The 23,109-nt window shown below is 35.9% G+C and overlaps 1 protein-coding gene across 2 annotated transcripts in view; it reads left to right on the top strand.

The window, feature by feature from the left end:
- The window catches only part of PFD6 (prefoldin 6), a 57,125-nt gene that overhangs the window by 8,308 nt on the left and 25,708 nt on the right, over nucleotides 1–23,109 (top strand). The window contains exon 4 of one of the 2 annotated variants that reach the window (XR_016358822.1): nucleotides 19,301–20,116. Coding sequence is in view for 1 of the 2 variants with exons in the window: in XM_089810250.1 (XP_089666376.1) it covers nucleotides 20,056–20,116 (61 nt within the window). In the remaining variant the exon portion in view is untranslated. The remainder of the gene's footprint in view (nucleotides 1–19,300; nucleotides 20,117–23,109) is intronic. The other variant, XM_089810250.1, reaches the window with a different exon arrangement.

The following is a 23,109-nucleotide window of genomic DNA, read 5'->3' as shown; positions in this document are numbered from 1 at the left end:
ACCCTTTGATACTTAATCTCTATGGGTGAAAGAGCAATTCTAGACTAGTATTAGCTTGACCGACAAATTGGACTAGAGCTAAGTGAGAAGCGATATCCTAAAGTAAACTTGTGATCTTAAGAATCACCCGCCCAATATATTTTTGTGTATCCCACCAAGTCAATATCCACGCTGCATACCGAATTTCATAATTGTCAGTGTCGTGAATGTAGTGGGGGAATTCTCTTAGCTACTTTCCAATGCGACTCATGTGACTCGTACATATTTAAGAGACCATGCCTACAATATATGAAATGTTGGGTATCATATGAGTTAAGTAGATGAGGTTCCCAACAAGTAGTTGATATAAACCTCTACCAACCAACGTTGAAGACCACAACCTTAGGTTCGACTCCTGACAAAAATTGAGTTGGTGTAGGCTTTTATTTAGCCATGCGAAATCTGGAGAGCATATCGAGTGCATGCTTGGGTTATCCAAGGAAGATACATGAAGATGAGCGAGTGATCACAATCCCCGAGAAGTACTGTGGAAGACCCAAGTTTTACATTAAAAAACTATCATGCAGAATAGTTTTCATTACCTCGATGGTGGATGAGGACACCCTGTGATCTACAAGTCATCAGCATTGGGAACCAAAAATATGAGTGTCATACTATTGTAGAATATATACATTTGGATTAGAATGACACTAAGTGAAACCAACTATCAGAAGGAATGGGTCCATCTTGGCATACCAAATTTGAGGAGCTTGTTTGAGGCCATTGTGAGACTTTTGAAGTCACACAGAAGTGAGGGATCCTAAAAAACCCTTGTGGCTGCTCCATGTAAATTTCCTCCTAAAGGTTATTGTGAAGAAACACACTCTTCACATCCATCTAATGACCAAGTGACGAGCTGCAGCTATGGCAAAGACAAGTCAAATGAAATTCATCTTAGCTACTGGTGCAAAAGTTTCATAGTACTCGATCTTGCGAGCCTAGGAGAACACTTTTGCTATCAAGAAAGCATTATGCTTATCAACCAATCCATTTGCTGAAATTTTTGTTTGATAGATCCACTTGCATCAATCAAGTTTCCTTCCCTTAGGAAGAGGAATTGAATCCCATCTGTTATTCCTATGCAAGATTTTTCTTTCTTTAAGGATTTGAGCACTTCTTGCATTGCAATATCCCACTTAGGAACATTTGAAGCTTCTCTGAAAAATTGTGGATCAAAAGTTGAAGCAATGGGGAGATGTAGAGCTTGTGAAAATTGTGACCTTGTTATTCTATTATTTGATGATTACAATCCAATTACCATTGAAATATAATGTCTTTTAAGGCTAAAAAGGTGCTAAGGCTGAAGAGTTTGAAGGAAAATCATGAGCCTCTGAATGATGACTGTTTATGAAAATTTAGTACCCAATGCAAAATTTATACATCTTTTTCAATAAAGTTGCTAAATTTGCCTATCAGACTTGACTTACACGTGATTCTAATCAATTTCTGCAAAATGTACCGATGATACGAAAAAAGGGTAGATACACAGAAAGTCTATAACGTTGGGAAAGATACTCATAAATGATTTATCTTGCAATTGAGTGGAAGTTGGAGTTTTGACGCAAAAATGAAAACTGTTCCATTGAAACCATATGACTTTTTTTTACTTTGATATGTTACTATGGTCTCCAATCTTTGATTTTGGAGAAGCAAAAGTCAATGTTGACTTTTCGGGCCTTTTGGATTCTCTAAAACTGTTGGGAATTCCTCCAATATTACCAAAAACTGCAGTCACATGGATCTTGCAGTAACACACACACACACATAGTAACACCGAGACGCGTCCCCCACCCTTTTTGGCCCACATCTCGGAGACAGGGATGAACTGGGGACTTGGGGACTCTGTCCTCCCGTCCCTAGTGGCACACCAGATTCTGCCATCTCTGTTGAGGATGGGAGATGTCCTGTGTTGATGTTTGATAGCTTTTGTCGGATAAACGTATATATAATTATATATGAGATATAACTTATATATATAAGGTTATTGTTATATGAGAGAAATTACTATCATATATATAACCTCTTCATGGCTTATTCTCAATTTAAATAAGAGGTTGCTGCCATTTGGAAAATACATACCAAAATATAATACCAGTGCTTAGTACATTTGCAATAGATCTGAGAAAACTAACATGGTATCAGAGCCTAGTTCAAATGTAAGAAAACAAAAGATATCTCTTCATGGCTTATCATGGGACATGTCTCTTCATGGCTTATTCTTAATTTAAATAAGAGGTTGCTGCCATTTGGAAAATACATACCAAAATACAATGCCAGTGCTTAGTACATTTGCAACAGATCCGAGAAATTTAACATGGTATCAGAGCCTAGTTCAAATGTGAAAAAATGGATCAAGGTGTTTAAGCAAGACATAATACATATGTGCTGGAAATGCACTTGGGAATAGCATCTAATTCTCCTGTGAAATGAGACGTTCAATCTATAATTCCAATGCTTTGCTTTTCAGAGTTTGTGGGATGATCAAAGAGATCTGATGGCTCTTTGTGAAATCATGCCGGGAGAAATAACAGATACAAGGAAAAGAATCTTCAAACAAGCTTCAAGGCAATATCAAAGATTTGTGATTCTAGTTATTAGACATTGTGTAGTTGGTCATGAAGAATTGATTGGAAATAAGAGTGTGTGACTGAAGCAAAAATTTGTATGAACTGAACTATTGGTAATACTTTGCAATTTCTATAAGTCTGGGACTGCTGGATCTGCTAGGAACATTGGTGTGAAGTGTGAAATCTGTTTGAAGGAGCTATACAGACCTAGGGCATGCCATACAAGCTGAAGATGATCAAATGCGTTCAGAACAACCTTTGTTACATGCCTAAGATAATCCATAACTGAGCCATACCAGACAGAGTGATTAAGAAGAGTGTTGCTCTCATTTTTAGTGGATATTGTGAGCTGTCGGGCTTGATATGTTGCATCCCAAACTGCAAGGTAACAAAAGCAACTTAAATTAACTCATATATCTCTAAATGTGCGTTGGAAGAAATATGGAGGTCCCATTTGATGAGATGCACGAGGTTTAATAGATTGATGATGTCGGGAATGCATTAGTGAACAGTATTGAAGCTGGAGCAACAAAAATACTGTTTACTTATAATTGTATTTGAAGAATAAGAGTCAGTTGGACTGGTTGGTATACTAACATCTTGAGGTGCTAATGATGATAATTATTGACACTACCTGACATGGCTCACAAAGGTATATTATGGGGAGAATAATATGATTTGGTGCAAGCAGTAAAAGGAAACAATTATGTAGGAGATACGTACGTTGTTTAATGACTCACATTCCATGTGGGTAAAGGTGGACCCACAATAGAGTAATAAAGGTGGGGTATGGTCATGTTAGCTAGCTGGGTAAGTTAACTTACACGAGTATAATTAAGTAGGTGTGTGTGTATGTATATATAAATTCATTATACTATTATTGAGATGAGGAAATGAAATCTTTGTTGGAAACATTTTGTTCAAATTGTATGTTGTCATTGATGTTACACAAATGTCAATATTAACCGAGCAATTGAGCAATGAAGGGTATTTAGTATTAATGGAGTAGTCGGGCAATGAAGGACATCCAGTAGCCAGTATTCATCGAGTGGTCGGGCATGAAAGGAATCACAGTGTTAACCGAGCGATTAATCCCAATATTGACCAAGTATCAATTACACTTGTCAATTAATTAACTAATTGAGGCCGATTTGTTGATTGTTTAATGGTTATTTGAAAAGGTATTCAAGCTGACTTGACAAAGGTTATGACATATAAGAAAGGTCAGGAAGTGTAATGAGAAGTGTGTGTGTGCAGTACATGATATAAGATGGGTATGTGATCAAAGGAAAAGGAAGAGTAGACAAGTGTGGAAGATAAGCAACAAAGAATATTTTGATCAGTAAAGATCCAGAGGTCAAGCCAAAACAAAGATTTGAATTTGCAATAGAAGTTGCTCCATAAATCAGGTCAAACTACTGTTACCTTCTAATCATTGTAGCAGTAAAGAAATATCCTAACAGAGTTGACTTAACAATCAGATTGTAAATCCTTTAACAAAGTGACATTTCAAGATTGAAGTGTTTGAAGACCTCTAACCAGGCCACTCCTAACAGGGTGATCTAAATCCACTAACAAGGTCATACTTAACAATATGTATTGTAACCTTTAACAGGGTTGGCTCTTAACAGGGCTCACTTTAGAAGAGTGAAAATATTGTAACTAGTTGCATGATGGTTTTCCCAAGTTGGGTTTCCACATTAAATCTTGGTGTTATCTGTGTTCATGTTATATGCTTTATGCTTTATGTTTCTGCAACTAAGTTACTAAAGGTTAAAATAGATTAACTATCATTAAGACTGCTTTGTTAACTGAGTTATAACAAGAACTTAGTTTTAATTGAGCTGGATAAAGTATTTCACTATCAGTGAAAAGTTTGATTTGACATCCAGGGACAATGAATTGTTTTTGTAGTAACTAATTCACCTCTCCCCTCCCAGTTACTCTCCTAATTTTCAACAATCTTAGTATTATCAAATATATATTTTCTCTCAATTTATAAATATTGGGGAATATTAAATATTAGTCTCTCTTATTATTATTTATTTCAATAAGAATTATTTGCCTTGATCTTTTTTGAGGATGTTTCTTGCAGGAAAAAGAAGATTGATATCAAACTCGAAGGGAGATTGAGATTCAGAGGGAGTCTAACACTTTTCTAAAGGCATGTTTGGATAAGACGCTGAGAAGATTGATGTTTAGATGGAGTTTGACACATTCGTTTGAAGGAGTGGATAGAAGATATGTTTCAATTGATCCTTGAAGATCTTGATCATATTAGAATTAGAGGGAGTTTTGACTTCATGTAAACATTTGGAATCATGTGTATGATTGCATGATTTAATGGGCCTACCCCTAATGTCATCAAGAAGAAGTGACGAATTCCAAATGATCATCACTTGTATTTGCAGAAGTTTTTGAAAGGTGACGATTTTACAGTAACTTAATTTTCTACTATGATGGATATCTTACTATGTATATGTAGATCATGATAGATTATACTTTGCATGGTAGATGTTTATATGGTAAGCATTATGAGAATGTGCATGCACATACCTTATAAACACTTTTTTGAGTACATGGTGAATGTAACACAAATTGATGTTCCAGAGGCCATTACACAGAGTACTTGGTGAATATCAAGATGTTTAGGAGACCATTCCTCACAGTACTTGGTGAATATCTTGCATCTCAACATTTTGGAGGCCATTACTTGAAGTGTATTTGGTGAATATCATATGTTGATATTTTGTAGACCAATACTCAAATGTGATATCAAAATGGTGAATATCATATGTTGATATTTTGCAGACCATTACCTTATTGAATATATGGTGAATATCAAGTGTTGATATTCTGGAGACCATTACTTAAGAGTATTCTGTGAATATCATATGTTGATATTATGAAGGCCAATACTCATGATATCAAAATGGTGGATATCTTCTGATCAAAGTTATCTTTAAAATTTGCCATTCCTAATATTACCAATGGTGTAATATATGTCTTGTGTTTATCCTCCCTAGCTAATAGGGAGTGTGGATGTTTAATAACTTATGTCAGATAAACCTATATATAATTCTATATGAGATATAATTTATATTTATGTTATAATTTATATATATAAGTTTATTGTTATATGAGAGAAATCAATATATATATATATATATATATATATATATATATAACACAATGATTAAATTTTTATTATATTAATTTAATAAATAGACACGTCCCATGAATGGACATGTCTCTTCATGACTTATTCTCAATTTTAATAAGAGGTCACCGCCATTTGAAAAATACATACTAAAATATAATAGTAGTGCTTAGTGCATTTGCAATAGATCTTGGAAAAATAACATCCCAGTGTTGACTATTTGCTAATTCGACTATTTATGTTCAATGATCAATGTTCCAATTCAATGCAATGTTCAAGTATTTACTCTTTTACATCTTTATATCTTATATTGTAATACATCTTTTCATAACTAGCATTTTAAGTACCATATGTATAGTATATACAACCCCCCTTGTCCCCTGTCATTGTGCCCCTGCTGTCCCCAAATTAAGGTACCTTTGTTCTCCCGTCCTAGAAACTTGTCCCCTCGCCCCTAGGGTGGTGTAACTATTCACACACACACACATATATAAACTAAATTAGGAAGATGCTTATTTCCCTCTTTTAATTGTTTTAATTTTTAGGTCTTATGAGAATGCAACAAAAGAGCATGCTTGGTTTTTTTTTGAGGAAAATATTATTTATGCAATAGTCTCAAATCTCCAACAAAATCAGAAAAAATAATGAGTTGTAGCAAGCAATATGGCTCCGATACTATGTTAGATTCTGCAAGAAGCGAGAACCAAGCCAAGATCTGATGTTGGTCAATATCATGTGCAACTCCAAGTATCAAATAATTAAAGATCAAAATGGTCGAATAAAGCTGAATGAAGAGAAACTGAAATGAGGAAAAAATAGAGACAGAGAATTTTGAGAAGACTCTCAATTCTCTGACTGAGCTATCACTTAATTAGTGAAGGTCAAAATAGAGTGTTTATTATATAGAAAAATAAAGGCATAGACATCCAAGAGGTGCATTGTAATGCCCCACCAAGGAACTCTCTAAACGCAGGGTTAAAATATGCACATAACAAATTCTTGTGTTTGAAGGTAAAGATATACAACAAGTACATACAAATATAATTTAACCATGAAGCATGAATAAGGAAGCAATCATAAAAAATAAATCGCAGTTATCACAGGATCATGCAGAAGAGGAAGGTTCGAGTGTTCTCCCAAGGGTTCTAAGAACTCCAATCACTTGGCAAGAACGAACAAACACGTTCAAGCCACCACATGAGAGTCTGCAATACATGAATCTCTCGAGGAAACAAGTTCATCCTCGGTGCAATTTAATACAAGTTTCATTTTAAGTCCAAATAGAAAAGTGATCATAATAATACCATACTGAATCAGAAAGTAGTGTCTTTTTGGTCAAACCTAGGGAAAGTACTTAATGCATCAAATGTGCTAGAAAAAGGAGTAAATACGCTACTCTAGTCTGCATATGTGCCAAACTAGCACTAAAACATATGGACGAGAAGAAAGAGTGATTGCCTAGCCTAGTTTGCATATGCGCTAGTCTAGTCTGCATATGTGCTAGTCTAGTTTGCATATGCACTAGTCTGATCCGCATATGTGTTAGACTGCTCTGCTAATGTGCTGCACTACACCCGACAATAAACAAAATAAACTAAAAGCTTATCTGATGGTGTTTTCTTGTTCCAATAATCGGGTAGGCTTGTCGATACCAACATAATAACATCATAATGGAATACATGTGAACATATAATACACTAAGAGTAAGAAGGGAAAGAATGAACAAAACATGCTATGCACTCAGTCTCTAGAAGAAGTTCACTATCCATAGTAGTGGTATAGTGCAATGCCACCCTACCATGCAGAACCCTTAGGGTCCACCCCAACATGCTCATAGAGATAGTCATCAAACCACAATCACAAGGGACACATGCAAGAATTGGCTTATATGCACGCCAACCATATGCAAAACCAACCATATGCAAAACTCAAGGGGTTTAGCATAGAGATCCCAATGTAATCACAATTTAGAAACATAAGACAAGTAGGTCAAGGTCACTACTCAAACTAGACCTGGTACAATATTGAGACTCAAAAATGGAGTTTCATCGCTTAGCTTGAGAAAGTTTGTGCAGTCTTGAGCATTCATTCTTTCATCAAGGAAGCTCTACTATGTCAGCTCAATGTTTGTAGATGTCAATGACTATGCCAATTCAACATCCGTAGATGGCAATGGCTATGTTGGCTCAATATATTGAAACTAGTGGTAGCTGTGAGACAAATCCTCACATAATTTTTTTTTCTAATTTTGTAATTTGCAAAGTCACATGGGATTCCTTTGCGGGTTTATAATATTTGCTCAAAAATTATTTGGTGGGTTTGTAATTTTTCCTCGAATTATTTGTTGGGTTTTACTGTTTTTCCTCATAAACGAAGTTTTGTATTCTATCATTCGTGTCTTGGACTCTGTTTGGTTTTGACTGATTTTTTGCCTGAAAAATCTTGTTGGGTTTTGATTTAATTTTCACCTCAAAAATCTTGTTGGGTTTCGTTGATTTTTCTCCTGAAAAATCGTGCCTTTTTACAATGTTGAGTGGATATTTTGCAACTGACAGTTTGTGAAAATTCAGTCACAAAATAGGTAGACCAGCCACAACATATGAGACAAAGTCCCTCCTATCTTAAAGGGAAGGCTCCCTCTTCTCACCGTTCCTTGGTTCAACTCAAGGTAAGCAAAAAGTTGAGAGATTTGGTAAAGGGTGTTACCAATATTTTTTCCTCTTATCTTTTAGGAAAGAATCTACTTACTCACGGAACAAGTTATGGGCAAGATGAAATCTCTAACTACACTTCTATCTAATAGCTGGAAATGGTGATACCAATAAACTAATACCAACTCAAAGGCGGGTTCAAAGCATGCCAGTTTGGCTCTAAGTCCTGTTTAAATCTATTATATAAGAATAACCTCTACCATTAGGGCACAAAGACTTCCAGAAGTAGGGAATTCTAACTATTTTTGCGAACTGAGACAACAATACAAGCTACAATCAAAGCTTCTAGTCTATGTATCACCACAATTGCTCCCTGTCAAGGCTTCAACTCTGATCGCTTCTTAACTCGTTCTGCTCTATTATTAAAACATACTATAACAACATGAATCAAAGATAATAAACACAAGTTACATTCAAAGCTTCTAATTTGTACTATCACAATCGCTCTCAATCGAAGTTTAAGCTCCAATTGTTTCTTTGTATTCACTTTTCTTCATAACAATACTACACAATCAAAGTTATGCTTGCACAATTTTATCAGAGCTTTCTTGCATATGATAAAAGGTGATTTTAACAATTAGGAGGGGGGGACTTCTTATATAGGAAAAAAAGTGAGAGAAAGGAGGAAAAAGGGGGAGCAACTCAACCACTTTAACCTGGAAAAAATAGGTGAGAACAATCATTGGATTACATGTCATAAGGACATGCAATTGAATTACATGTAATTGCATCACATGCAATTCATCTTCTTACAACTACAAAGATGAAATGCTAAAAACCAAAAAGAAAAAGGCGAAGAAAGTAGAATTAACCCTTGAGATTGTCAAGGAAAGCCTTATATTTGGCAATACAATTGTGGACTATAAGAAGTTTTGGAATCTTCATTGTCTTTGAAATGTTTTCTATTTTGATTGCATCTGCATGGGCTGATTTTACAACTTTGTAATTCTCTGCAAGAGAATCCCACAAGTGCTTCGCCACCAACTTGTATGAAGCGATTCTGTTCATCGCATGTAATCCAAAATCTTCAGAATGAAAATCAGCATTGACTTTGTTGATGTAATTTGAAGTCATTTCCTCTTTAGTGAACAGGTTATCATCTTTAGTAGGGACCTTGCATCCCATTTGCCTCAGATCGCTCACGATCTCCATTTCTACCGCCTGATAACCTTCTAAGGCTCCCTGTAATTTTGTCAAAAGCTTCTTCATCACCTGCGCCTTATGACCCATGGGTCCCTGATATTCATAGAACATATCGAGGGATGGAAATATGCTATACTAGATCAGGACATCCAAATCACTCCTTTCCATTTGATTCCAAGTACCCAAATCTTCTTTGAGGGTATTGGTCTCTTCATTGAAAGAAGAGATCATGTCATGGAGTCTTTCTTCAATACTTCTGATACATTCAAGGACTTTGAGTGCATCTTTGATCGACTGAACTCCTTCTGAGATAACCTCTTCGAACCAAGCCTTTGTTGCCTCGACTATCTGATTCACCTGGGCTATTTGTGACGTGATGACCACGCGTTGTGAGGATTGTTGGCGAATAATCTCGTGAAGATGAGCATTCTCTTACTTAAGTTGATTTCTCTTTTCCCAGAGATCATGATTACTTTTTGACAAATTCGAGAGTGCATCTTGGGCACCCTGTAAACACCCTAGCTACGATTGTTTACCAAGTTCAATTTTGGTGAACATGTAATCCGAGTGATTAAGCTCCTCAATTGGTTTATCCACCAAAGGCTCTGTAATCTCGACATATTTGGTCTTTTCAGAATCAATAACGATTCTTGAAATGACCTTTGCCTTTGGGAGTTTAGATTTATTTTTCTTTGTAGTGAGATCATCTGGTGGCAATACGACCTTCCTCCTTTTCATGGTGATCTTTCCCAACCATGTAGGCAGACTGAAACCTTCATGTTCTGAAACTAGGACAGTGGATACAACGGACATCGATCCTGATTGTATTTATGTTGTCATAGTGCATGCTTCAGTTTGCATAGCCAGAACCATGGGTGTCCTTTGAGATGACTCTGTCATGAACATCTCAAATCCTACAACCGAGGTATCAAGTTGGGAAACTTGACCATCTGTAAGAGTTGGAAAATCATCAAATACATTTCCCAAGTTCTCACATTGCTTCGTTGTGAGGATAGGAGTTGCAGAAGAGATGGGGAGTGCTGACATGTTCACCTCTGAGATGGAAATGGTAGTTGTGAATACAACGGAGAATGAATCCACATCACTGTCTATGATATCTAAGAATGGTTCCTCCTGAATAGATGGTCCCTAGTTGTTTGGCAAACGTAGGGGAGATATGATCATTATCTCTACCTCTTCCTCTTCGTTCTCTTCATCAGATTCTTCTTTTGATTCTTCTTGTGATTCTCTTGAGTAGAATCTAAAGGTGGATTTTATCCTTTTCCTCCTTTGAGCTTAAACTTAAGAGTTTTAACTAGCCCTAAAGAGGATGAACCATCCCTTTTCATCTCTGCTCGAGATCTCCTTCTAATCGGTCCAAAGTGATTGCAATCTACCCCATTCTTTGGATGTACTCCCTTGAGGCCTTTGCTTTATAACCACTTGTTAGTATTCAACAAAATAGATTGGAATCTATCAAAGACGAAAGTTCCTTTCTTTTGTTGCCATTGAACGGGAAAAAGGCCAAACTTGTCAAACTGAGTATTGTGATACTCTAGATCTAGGATCATGCCATCATCTTCAATCTCAAAGCCTTTGGGATCTCAACCATGCCAAGGTTGATGATTTGCTGCAATGTGAGCCTATTGTAGTCTATGTTCATAGTGTCTCTCTTAGCGTGCAAGTCAATCCATACATCTTCCATGCGATGAACATGGGTGAATGCTCTTTTGATCTTCGAATACATCCCTCGATAGTTGAAGTCAAACCTAGGGTTAAGCTTCTTCAAGGTAATGAGATGAAGTTCGGCTTTCATAGATTTCTCTTTATACACTGAATTGAGTGTATTATGACCAATATGGAGGGGTTTGGCAATGGCAATGCCAAATCATGGCCTATGCTGACTGTGTTGATATGGTTGCACCTCCATGATCTGCCTAGCCAACTCCATTCGAATCATCCTATCGTTAGGATATCTTGGTAAGGTGTATGATTCTCCTTGAAAATAACCAGTCCTCAGATAAGTGAAAGTTGGAAATTGTAAGAAACTGCACCTGAACTGATTTACCTTCTCCCAGGCTTCATTTGATACTGTTGGTGTAAATAAGTATTTACTATTTACACTTTACTTAAGTTTACTTAGGTTATTGTATATTCATATTAGTTGTCATATAGACACCTAGGAGCTTGCATATTCATATGAGTTGTCATGTAGACAACATAGTAGTTTGTACTTTAATTGAGGATTATTGAGGACATATTGTCTATTACATCTCTTTACGAGATACACATTTGTATTCTTATCTTCATTGTTGCACGTACTTTCATGCACAATGGAGGATAATCCACTCTTGGTAGGCATGTGCGTAGTTGTTATGCTTATCACTTGCATGACTCCTAGTCCTCTTGATTGCCTTTATATGCAAAGCACGTCTATGATCTAATTATCTCAATCTCAACAATTGGGCATTCTACATTGTATTGTTGATCATTATTGACTGAATCAATTGATCATTATTTTGCCTATCTCTCTTGTGCTATCTCTTGAGCTTTTAGATCTTGACATTTCATTCTTGCCTTAGGAAAATTCTTACATGATATAAGAGCTTGAGGCAGATTCTTACATGGTATCAGAGCCAAAGGAGCGTTCATGCATAGCCATTGGAGAGATTTTTTTACAGGTCAAGATTGAAGCTTGTTGGTGCAAATCGGATGTTGACATCACATTGAGAAGGTCCAAAAACTCCTAAATCGGCTTTTGTTTTCATCTAAATCAGACATTTGGGGTGAAATCTAGAGTCATTTGATTTTTGCAGGTGTGACGATGATGATTCAGGAAAAATAATTATGGAGGTGATTTTCAAACAACGATAACTCCCTCATACAAAATCCTTTTTTCAAGTATTTTTTTTTCGTTATGGGGTAGAATTTTGTGATCTACACATTGGCGCAGGTTGTTTGTGATCTCTATTTTTGAAATTTTTAGGAAATTGCAAATCCCGATTTTTACAACTTTGGAGACTTCGTTTGGGCTCATACAGACACATTTTCAGGTGCTATTTTTTTTGGAAGTGCATGATTTATTGTCTACTTTCCAAATCTGGTATTAGTTTGGAGTGATATTAAGTGGACAGTACTTTCAGCATTTGGTCATTTTTTGGCCTATTTCGGCACTTGTAATTGATTAGATCTTTTAGAGGTTTCGTGTCCTAATTGTATTTAGTCTATTATTGCTTCACATTTTTTGTTGTAATAATCATCGTCAAAAGTCCACTTTGGCCAAATTGAGCAAGTGGCGATTGTATTCGCACTACATATAAAGTGCCAAAATCATCTATTTAGGGGGAGTTCTTTGATTTGTTGCATTTTGGAGGTCAATTATTGATGTAATGATGGCAACATCACATCCTCCTATGATACAGTTAACTAGGGATAATTATGCATTGGTAGGTGGCTTAATTCTTACCTCATCTTTATGGTCTCATGCTTGAGCCAAAAACAGATTGGAAGAGAGAAGCATGGCATTCTAAAAATCAACATATTAGAGGTAGAATTTGTAAGAGTCGTGCTTCTTGGAGATATCATATAGCCTACCATACAACCCTGAATAACGATTCCCCACTCCTAGCTCGGAATCTTATTTGGGAACATTTTGGAGATCAAGATATTCCTCCACTACCAGTTGATCGTGATGCAAATTGTCTCATTCCACTTGCGGATGCAGATAATATTCCCTATGATGATGACACATTTGAGTTCATTATAAATCTTGCAAGAATGGAGCGTTTTGATGATCCAAAGTCTAAAGTTGCATCTTCCTCTCCAGTTGAGAGCCTTACGTCTATTGTTATTTCTAATGATGCTTGTATTAACACATTAATGGATTCAGGTGGTTCAGTACAACAAGACATTTCTTGTCTTTCATTTGCAGCTCCTTGGGATGACTTCTTGACAAACATTGTAAGTTTGTTTGTGGAGTCCTACATTGAGGATATGGGAGACACTATTGATGATATACATCATCTCTTTATTGAAGATGATCCTTCTTTAGTTGTTGCAAGGGAACACTTTGACCCTCATGATTCTCCACTTGATCTTTCTTTTGAGTTTGACATGATTGTGGATACTTTCTTACAACATTTGCAGGAGGTCTTTTTCACTTTAGAGAAGACATTTGATTCATTGGAGATTGATTTACATGAATCTCAAAATTCAATTGAGATGTCATATTGCATGGTTGATCATACTCATGTGTTGGAGATTCCTAATCAGTTTCTTGAGACATTATACCTTTTGAGGGTTCTTCCTATTGATTGGGGAGGAATCTTCGGTACACCTATGACACCATTTCTTCCTAATGGGAGGAACATCTTTCAGTTTTCATTGTGCAACTTCTACTTTGATCCAAGAGCATCATTCATGGCTGTACATTCTACATTGAGGCGAGGCTTCTTTGCTTCTAACTTCTTTTGAGGAGACATACTTTTCTTTGGAGTTTGAACCAAATTCTTACATGGTGCAGTTACCATTGGTTCCTTGCTTGTCACCTTCTACTATTGGTCTTGATCTTGATTGGTTCATGGCATCTTCATTATTCAAGGACATGGTGACACATCTTCAGACTTCAGAGGCAACATACTTCATTTGTATTTGGTGTATCTTCTTCCCAAGGGGAGAAATGTAATTTGTAGACATTGGATTATCTTTTGTCTTCAAGCACTTTCCATACTTGAAGGAGATTACTCACTATGGGGGGATTTAATTTCTCCTTATTTCCTTCTTATGGAGGGATTCTCTATTGTATATGCATGATGTATGTCATAATAGGGGGGTCTTCATTACTCCATCCATACATGCATCTTGCTTTATTTTTCTTCTCTATTTTTTGGGGGAGGGTTTTACCCATGTGGTTTTCCCTCTTTCTCCACTTTATGAGAGATTGCATTGCATATCTTTTGCACTTGTAGTTTGTACATGGGTACCTAACATGGCCTAGTAGCCGAGACCCATCTTGCATTATTATCTAGCACTTGTGAGCTTAAGCGCATTCCTCTAAGTTGTACTTAAGGGGGGGTGTTGGTGTAAATAAATATTTACTGTTTACGCTTAAGTTTACTTAGGTTAATGCATATTCATATTAGTTGTCATGTAGACACCTAGGAGTTTGTATATTCATTTGAGTTGTCATGTAGACAACACAATAGTTTGCACTCTAATTGAGCACATGTTGTTTACTGCATCTCTTTATGAGATACACCTTTGTATTCTTATCCTCTCATTGTTGCACGTACTTTCATGCGCAATGAAAGATAATCCACTCTTGTTGGACATGTGCTTAGTTGTTATGCTTATCACTTGCATGACTCCTAGTCATTTTGATTGCCTTTATATATAAGGCACTTCTATGATCGAATTAATTCAATCTCAACAATCGGGCATTCTACATTTTATTGTTGATCATTATCGACTGAATCAATCGATCATCATTCTGCCTATCTCTCTCATGCTATCTCTTGAACTTCTAGATCTTGGCATTTCTTTCTTGCCTTAGGAAAATTCTTACATGATATAAGAGTTTGAGGGAGATTCTTACAGATACCCTTTTGATTGCTAACTCTTTGTCAAAAAGACACTTGAAATTTCCAAAGAACACATCTTGTACTCTCATGTAATGATGCTTGCTCTGTGTCAGCGTAATCTGATTATAGTAGTTCCAAATGGGTACTAGTGACCAATCTCCCTTGTTGGAGAGTCATGAGAATGTCCTCGTGGCTGCAACAATGTAGACCAAGTACAAATCATGTAGAATGGTGCTGATGTACCCACATGAAATAACTATTCACACAATGTTGTGCTTATGAGCTCTCCCTAATAGATGGGTTCTTTGTTCTCAAGTATCTGGACGATGAACTTATACATCTAGGGTTCAAAGTTATTACTTGATTCTTTGAGGCAATATATTCTGCTAAGGAGAGTTAAAAATTGTTAACTTCTGGGGGAAAGTCAGGTTTGTGTATTGTTTTCAGCCTTCTAGAGAAATTGGATCTCTTATTCTCCATCCAGTTTTCATTGGTATGCCTCTGATAATCCAATTTTCTCTAATTCACAATCGTAGAGACATTTCTTTAGACAAATCCAGGCATTTTGGAGTTTGAGGGACTTTGAAGATTTGCTTAATAACATCTGGATCCAAGCTGATAATAACCTTACCATCCACAGTAATTGTTTTTGATTGAGGGCTGAAACTATGAGCACATTCCAAAACAAACTTTGGTTCCAAGGCAGCTATGGGGAAGGTGGATACCAGATGAATATTACTCCTCTTGATGAGCCACATCTCCTTGTTGGTAGAAGTCTCGAGCCTCTGCAAGAAATTGGTGATGTCAACATGCCCAATTTCCGTATGAGAGATTTGGTTTAGAGTAGATGAAACATGTGATGCATTTGTGTGAGCCAACTCCTTATCATATTGATATTTCATCTTCCCTTTGGATTTTGATGGTGCGGACATATCTTGCGCTGCAACATGGAAATTCCAAAGAGTAATAACATCATCTGAAGGGATTGGGTCTATGAAGGTGTTAGTATTTGGTTTGCAATGGCAAATCTATGAAGAATGAGTGTTTGAAGTATTGATTAGATACTTTGGAGCACATGTGATGCTGGAAATGACCCGGAAAGCATATGTATTTGGACTAAAAGGGCCAAAATCAGACTTAAAAGGATGAATTACATGTGGGCAAAGATGGACTTTTGTTTGTATGGCCAAGAATACAAGCTGGGTGCATATGGAGATGTGCAAAATGACAACATTGGTATTTAAAAGTGTGACCTTTTACCAAAATCAGGTTCTCTAGAGGCAATTACATTTGGTAAAAATGAATCATCTTTACTTGAGATAAACATGTAAATAGGTTCGGAGGATGTAATTGTATGTGTTGGAGAATGGAATTTGGAAAATGGATGAAGTATGGATTGACACGGAAGGTGAAAGCATTTATATGCACTTGCATTCTTGGGTGGGAATCCTCAACTTTCTATCAAAAGGAAATCAAAACAAGCAACAAACAAGCAATAAAAACTAAGAACAAAACAAAAAAATTCCTCTTGCTATCGACTCAAACATGACAAACTTCAAGATATCCCTTTACATGCAATTTCAGTTTTGGAGTTTGGAAGAATTTTTACATTTGCAAATGAGAAGATTTCGAACTTATTTAAAGACAAAATGCAAAAGACATGGGCTGCATTTTAACAAATGGACAAAAACGAGCCAAAGAATGCAATATTGTAGCAAAACAAGTAAGAAATACAAACAAAGTTGAATTCATCTACTTACTTGGAGCTCAATGAGGCAAAAATGGAAGAAAGAGAAGTTTGGATGAACAATTCTTCTTCAAAATTGGGTTGTCCAAGTGCAAACACACGCAACAACTAAGAGCCTTTGACAAACTCAAAGTTGCAAATCGTGCTCTTTAAGTTCAAATGCATGGGCATTTTTGCTTGTAAATGCCATATGTTATCTCCAAACTCCTTTTCATGCAAAACATTTTTGAAAAATGCATGTTCTTGAGTGTTTTTGATAAAAATGTGCCCTAGAAATGCAAATGCATAAGGCGTTTTTGTTGGAAATGGTGAAAAACTTGGTCTCTCAAAACATTTATATGTATCCACAAACCAAAACGCCTCATTAGATGCAAACGCATGGGCTGAAAATGCATATATTTGTGAGTTTTAGTGCAAAACATAGTATTGAGAAGCCATTGCATGTAATGCCCAGCATGTAGTTGAAGATACATGCCTTTGAAATGCAAATGTATGGGATGTTTTAGCATATAAGATGCAAATCGCACCCATGAGACCTCAATGCATATTTAAATGGCATGGAAATAACATGTTTTAGTGTAAATGGCATCCTTGGAGACCAAACACATGAACAAATATGTGCAAAATGAGTTTGTAGTGCAAATTGTGCTCTAGAAGGGCATTTGCATGTGACCCCTTAGCTGGAAATTCATGCAAATCAGACTCTTAGGATGTAGTTGCTTGTTTTATTTTTGTGTCTTTTCACTTGTCTAAGTCAAAAATATGTCTACAAGAGCAAAATCATACTCTATGGATGCAATAACATGTTTTATTTTTGCCTGCAAGTGCTAATCACACTCTAGAGAGGTCATTGCATGTATAAAATATGCTTTTGACTTTCATGCATTTGGGTTGGACAAGTCAAAATCGCACTCTAGAAATGCATTTGCATATATTGGTTGTTTGCATTTGCATGCAAGAGGAAAATCACATTCTCTAGATGCAATTGCATAACATATTTCAAAAAAGACATGTTATTGAGTTGGACAACTTAATCTTTATAATTAGCACATGTCTAATTGATTATTGAGTAAATATCACTTAAAATTGGTCAAATATAATATTTAATTTTACATATTGTGTAAATATTAATTTAAAAAGCAACATTTTACCTAAATGTTTTAAATAAAACATTAAACTAAATCTCAACATTAGATTAGACTATATAGTGCACTATAGTCACTTAAATCACTCAAGTGATAAATCAGAAGTGACAAAGTAACAAAAAAATATAACATGAAGTCATTTTAAGTTATATTTGTCAAAAAATGCAACTCAACATTAAAATATAACATCAATATTTTAAATATGCAATTGAGCTTGGAGAGTCCACCTTTTGGGCACTTAAATGGTCATATCTTTTGACTAATAAGTCGAATGATCCCTAAGATATACCAAATTGAAGGGAGAACCAAAAGCAAGAGATTGAACGTAACAAAAAGATTAAAGCAAACTAAACAAACACTTGAAAGCGCAAAGGAGGACTTTGAAGGCTTCAAAAGTCTAGCATAGGCTTAAAATGAAAAAAAACATAAAGGACTTGACGAAAGCCTTAAGTAAAACAATTCACTAAGCGAATTGGGAATGATTGGTTGATCAATCTTAACCAATTAAATAGTGAACTATCTCAGAGATATTCGAGACTTAGTTGAAAAATTTTTGTACTATATTTTGGAGCATTATGCTCACCTGCAAAGTTTGAAGGGTTTGTCGATTTTTCCTCAAAATCATGTTAGTTGTTCTTAGTGTTTGTCTCTGTCTCCAGGGAAGAGCAGCTCAGTTATCCACATCAGGTTGGATATTTTATGATGATTTCTGGTCATATGTTTTGCTGATTCTGGGAGGGTTAGTGGCAGACTCATCTCAGTGGCAGGTTCTTTTCTTTTGTTGCAAAGCGTTCTGAAGAAGGGGACACTCTTATTTGTTTGTTTTTGGGCAAATTTTGGCTTCCCGTTCATTTACATTTTCCAAATCCAGGGAGGGTCTCAGCAGCAGCAGAATTTTTGACCAAAAGACAGCAGTTAGCCAATGACCATTAAGGGAGGGTATTAGAATATTCTAATGTTTCTTTTAATTGTCATCTTAGTAAGTCTTCAGTTAATTAGGTAGTTTCTATTTTTGTCTTTAGTTCACGATTGTTTCTTTTAGAAACATCATTTTTGTAAATCTATATAAGGAGCTTTAATCTCCTTTGTTTAATACAACTATTACATCAATTTACCATAACATGGTTGAAATTTGGAATTCAAAAGTCTATCTTCTGGTTTTTGATTATTTTGTATTAGATTAACAGTCATTCTTCATGGTATTTGCAGGTTGGGGACAACATGGGACAGCAGAATGCATTTGAGTGAAAGCAGTCTGGAAAGACATTATTTTGGGATGGCAGGGATGGCTTTGCATATTGGAAATTCAAAATGTTACTAGTTTTGCTGTCCTTGATATCAACATTCAAAATTCAAATAATGCCTTAAATTTCATATTTAATGTTACTGATTAAGTATAGCAGCAACAGAATTAAAAAAATCCGTTATTCATTACAAATCTATAACAAAAGGCTCCACTGGTATGAAATGACAAATCCCCAATTTTTTTCTGTGGGTTCCCTACATTCTTTTTTTAACGACGTGTCCCGGAAATGCCTTAGGGATGGGGACATGGGGTTTGTTGAGAGGAATGTGCTTGCTGTAATGTAGCACAAAGGTACTTTCAATAATAAAACGAAGAACAAACATATGTGAATAACTTGTTGAAATAACTTCTAAAATTTGTAATATCCAAGTGCTTTGAACACTAGCTTTTGATTTGTTGCTTTTCAGTTAACATATTTGTTTTCCATCTTGCTCTAGTGTTGTATTTTAATATTCTATTGTGAAGCTAATTGAGAAGATTATATTGTATGATCACTAAATTCAAATCAATGTTTCATACAGGAGGATATATGTTTCTGTTAGAGATAGCATTACTGCTAGTTTTTAGTCTCTCACCTTAAAACACGCCTAGGTTCAATGTGGGTTATAATTGTAGTGTGTCTACTCACTACTCACTCATGATTATATTGGATATGTAGGAGACGTTTGGATGGGATGCTTAAAGGATTAGAGGAGCAACAAAATGCGAAAAAAGAGGAGGTATGTAGTGATATTTTTTAAACATATTTTTTTTGAGGAATTGGCATCTTTTTTGAAATTTGATGCAAATTTGGTACGCAGTAGCTCATGCTGCAGCTATAAACGCATGCATCCAATCACCAAGCTAATGAACGAACTATAGACTTCAACGAGTAAAACTTGATTGTAAGAAAATATGAGAACATTTGAAGGAGGTGGCAATGAGTGAAGAGCTGAGACAGGGGATAGGGTTATCAATTTATCTTTTTATGGTTGAATTGTTAAATGGATTAGTCTTTACAAGGATTTTGCTTCACAAATGGGACTTACTTACAATTCTAGAGCAGAATAGCTATAGTTGTGTTTACAATTAAGTATAGAATTTACTTTTCATTTGTTTTTCTTGAGAGGTTTGTAGAACACAGGTTTACTACTGAGAGGGGGGTGAATCAGTAGTAAATAAGTCTTAAGACTTTACCCAGTAAAATCTTTTGACGAATTGCTTTTAAACTGAATGTTGAAATGAAAGCAGCGAACTGAAAACTGAAAGAAGCACCAAACAATGAAAGACAGTGCATGAAGATATGACATGGAAACCTAGAATGGGAAAAACCAAGGTGAGCATTGCTGCTATAATCTACTGTCCTAATCCAGCTTCACGAAGTTCTATTACAATGTTTAAGAGCACCAACTCTAACGAGCCACCAAACCCCTGATCGAGAGCATCAAGGCTAGTGAAAATTCAACTCCAAACTATTGCAAACTGTTACTGGTTTCAACTTCAGAATTACAGTACTTTTTTGTATATATTAAAATAGAGGAATAACGAGGTATATATCGTGTATGAAACATGTCTGAGCTGAAATACCGAACTGTTCTAGCTGAATCAAATTAAGATTGTGATTGATCTTCATGAAGTTACATCTTTTTACATCAAACACATCAAAATTTGCACAACAAAACATAGAGTTTTCATTGACCTTGTTTAAAACAGAGTAACCAGTATACAGAATGAACAGCTATGTATCCCAAGCACCAATAATATTATTGCTACTATCAGCTTTATCACCATCAAAAGCCCCAAGTGGGGGATCTACACCTTGTGAGGTGTAAGGAATGATATCCCAGCTTGGGCCAGCATGATCTCACCTTTCTTTTAGAGCCTCCTTCTTCTTAACATTAATGCCTTTGTCTTTGGTGAATTAGTTCAGCACTTCCAGCTCCTTCTGGTTGAGCATGTCTTTATAGGTGTCAAAGAAATGAGCTGACTGAATGTCCTCCTTGTAGTTAATCATTGCTCCCTCTCTAATTAAAATCATGAATCGATCCTTGGGGATCTCTAGCACGGCTGAAAACTGTGACATTATGTTAAAAAATGTGCGTTAAATATTAAACCCAGTAAGATCCTTCTGCTATTTTGAAAAATGTCCTCCTTCCTCTTTATCCAGAGATACAAAACACTTCAGTATATAGTGTAAACCAAAACCTATTAATAACACCATCAAAAGACTCAACATAGCCAGCAGCAACCTCATGCCATTACAGACCTACATGACCCTTCCGTGAAATTGGCTTATCAAACAACATAGAACAGAATTTGACAGCAAATGTACATTAAAAAACAGATGTCCAAAGGTTTCTGGACAGTTAAAAATTGAACAGAGAATGGGCTCCATACCAACAGAGGATAACATAGAACCCACAGGTAATTTTTTCAATGTAAACAACCATCTAAACCATATCTTTTTAGGTTCAACAAGGGAATGCCAAAAACAGTCAAAAATCAAATGCCATACAGAACCAGACCAGCTAAGACCCTAACTCTGGTTAATGAACTTGATAATCACGTCATCATTTTTCATCATGTTAGAAATCTGTTTAGTAGAGAGACATCAAAGAATTTTGTGCCATTCTTCTATTGTAATTGAGCTAAGGAAGAGTCACTGTCATAAATCCTGCCAGGAAAGAACCATTTCGGCAATCACTGTATAGGTATTTTTTTGGGAAGCAGGAAACCATATTTCATACTAACCTCATTCCAAGAAGCTAGCGGTTGTCTACCAAGATATGCTTGACCAATGAGAGTCCTTTGGCATTCCAAGCCTTAGCAGAGTAGCATTGAGTAAGGGCAAGTGGTTTAGAATTGAGGGAGACTGCCTACCAAAGAGATCTATCAAGTACAGCATAAGCATAAGCTGGGGACCTACCAATGGCCTCTCCACACTCAAGAAATTTCCTCACATGACACCATGCCTTCAATAAGGATTTAGAATTACAACACTTTACAACATCAGAAGTATACAAATAGATTTTCACATTTTGAGTATGAATAACCTTCAAATGCTTTGTATAATGTTGTTCTGTATAGCACCTAGTTACTGGATTCGTGCAACCGGCCCCCAAACTGGATCCAGATTCGCGAACTGGTTCATGTTGGATTCGCGCAAGGTCTGGATTTGACCCTGTGGATTTGTCCAGGTCCGCAAATCCGGATGAATCCACACAGAACCACATGAATCCATCACAAATCCCCAGGGATCCGCAGGCCAAACTTGGAATAAGTACACACGAATCCATATATATAATGCTTATATATTTATATTATATATTTTTATATATAATGCATATATATAAATATATATTTGCATATATATAAATATATATTTGCATATATAAATACTCACGAATCCTTATGAATCATCGTGGGAAAAATAAAAACTCCCGAATCCCCGAATCCGACCCCAACCCCTAACTTGAATCGGCAACCAAGCTATAACATCAAGTCCTCCAAATAATCTCCTGCAAAATGAATAGTATATTGCAAATGAAAACTGATCACAGAGCCTTTCACCTCGATTCCAAGATAATTATCTCATCTTATAACCTTGTACTATTTTGATGACAGATGGATATTAACAGTATTTTCATTTCAAATATGTAATCATTGAACTTTCAGATTATGCTTAGAGAAAACACAAAACACTGTTATACTGATCTGAATTTACATTACCAGA

Source organism: Cupressus sempervirens, chromosome 11 (genome assembly GCF_028749045.1).
Source record: "Cupressus sempervirens isolate cs-2001-9-10 chromosome 11, ASM2874904v1, whole genome shotgun sequence".
Classification (NCBI taxonomy): domain Eukaryota; kingdom Viridiplantae; phylum Streptophyta; class Pinopsida; order Cupressales; family Cupressaceae; genus Cupressus; species Cupressus sempervirens.
This window is presented reverse-complemented; position numbering and strand designations above follow the sequence as displayed.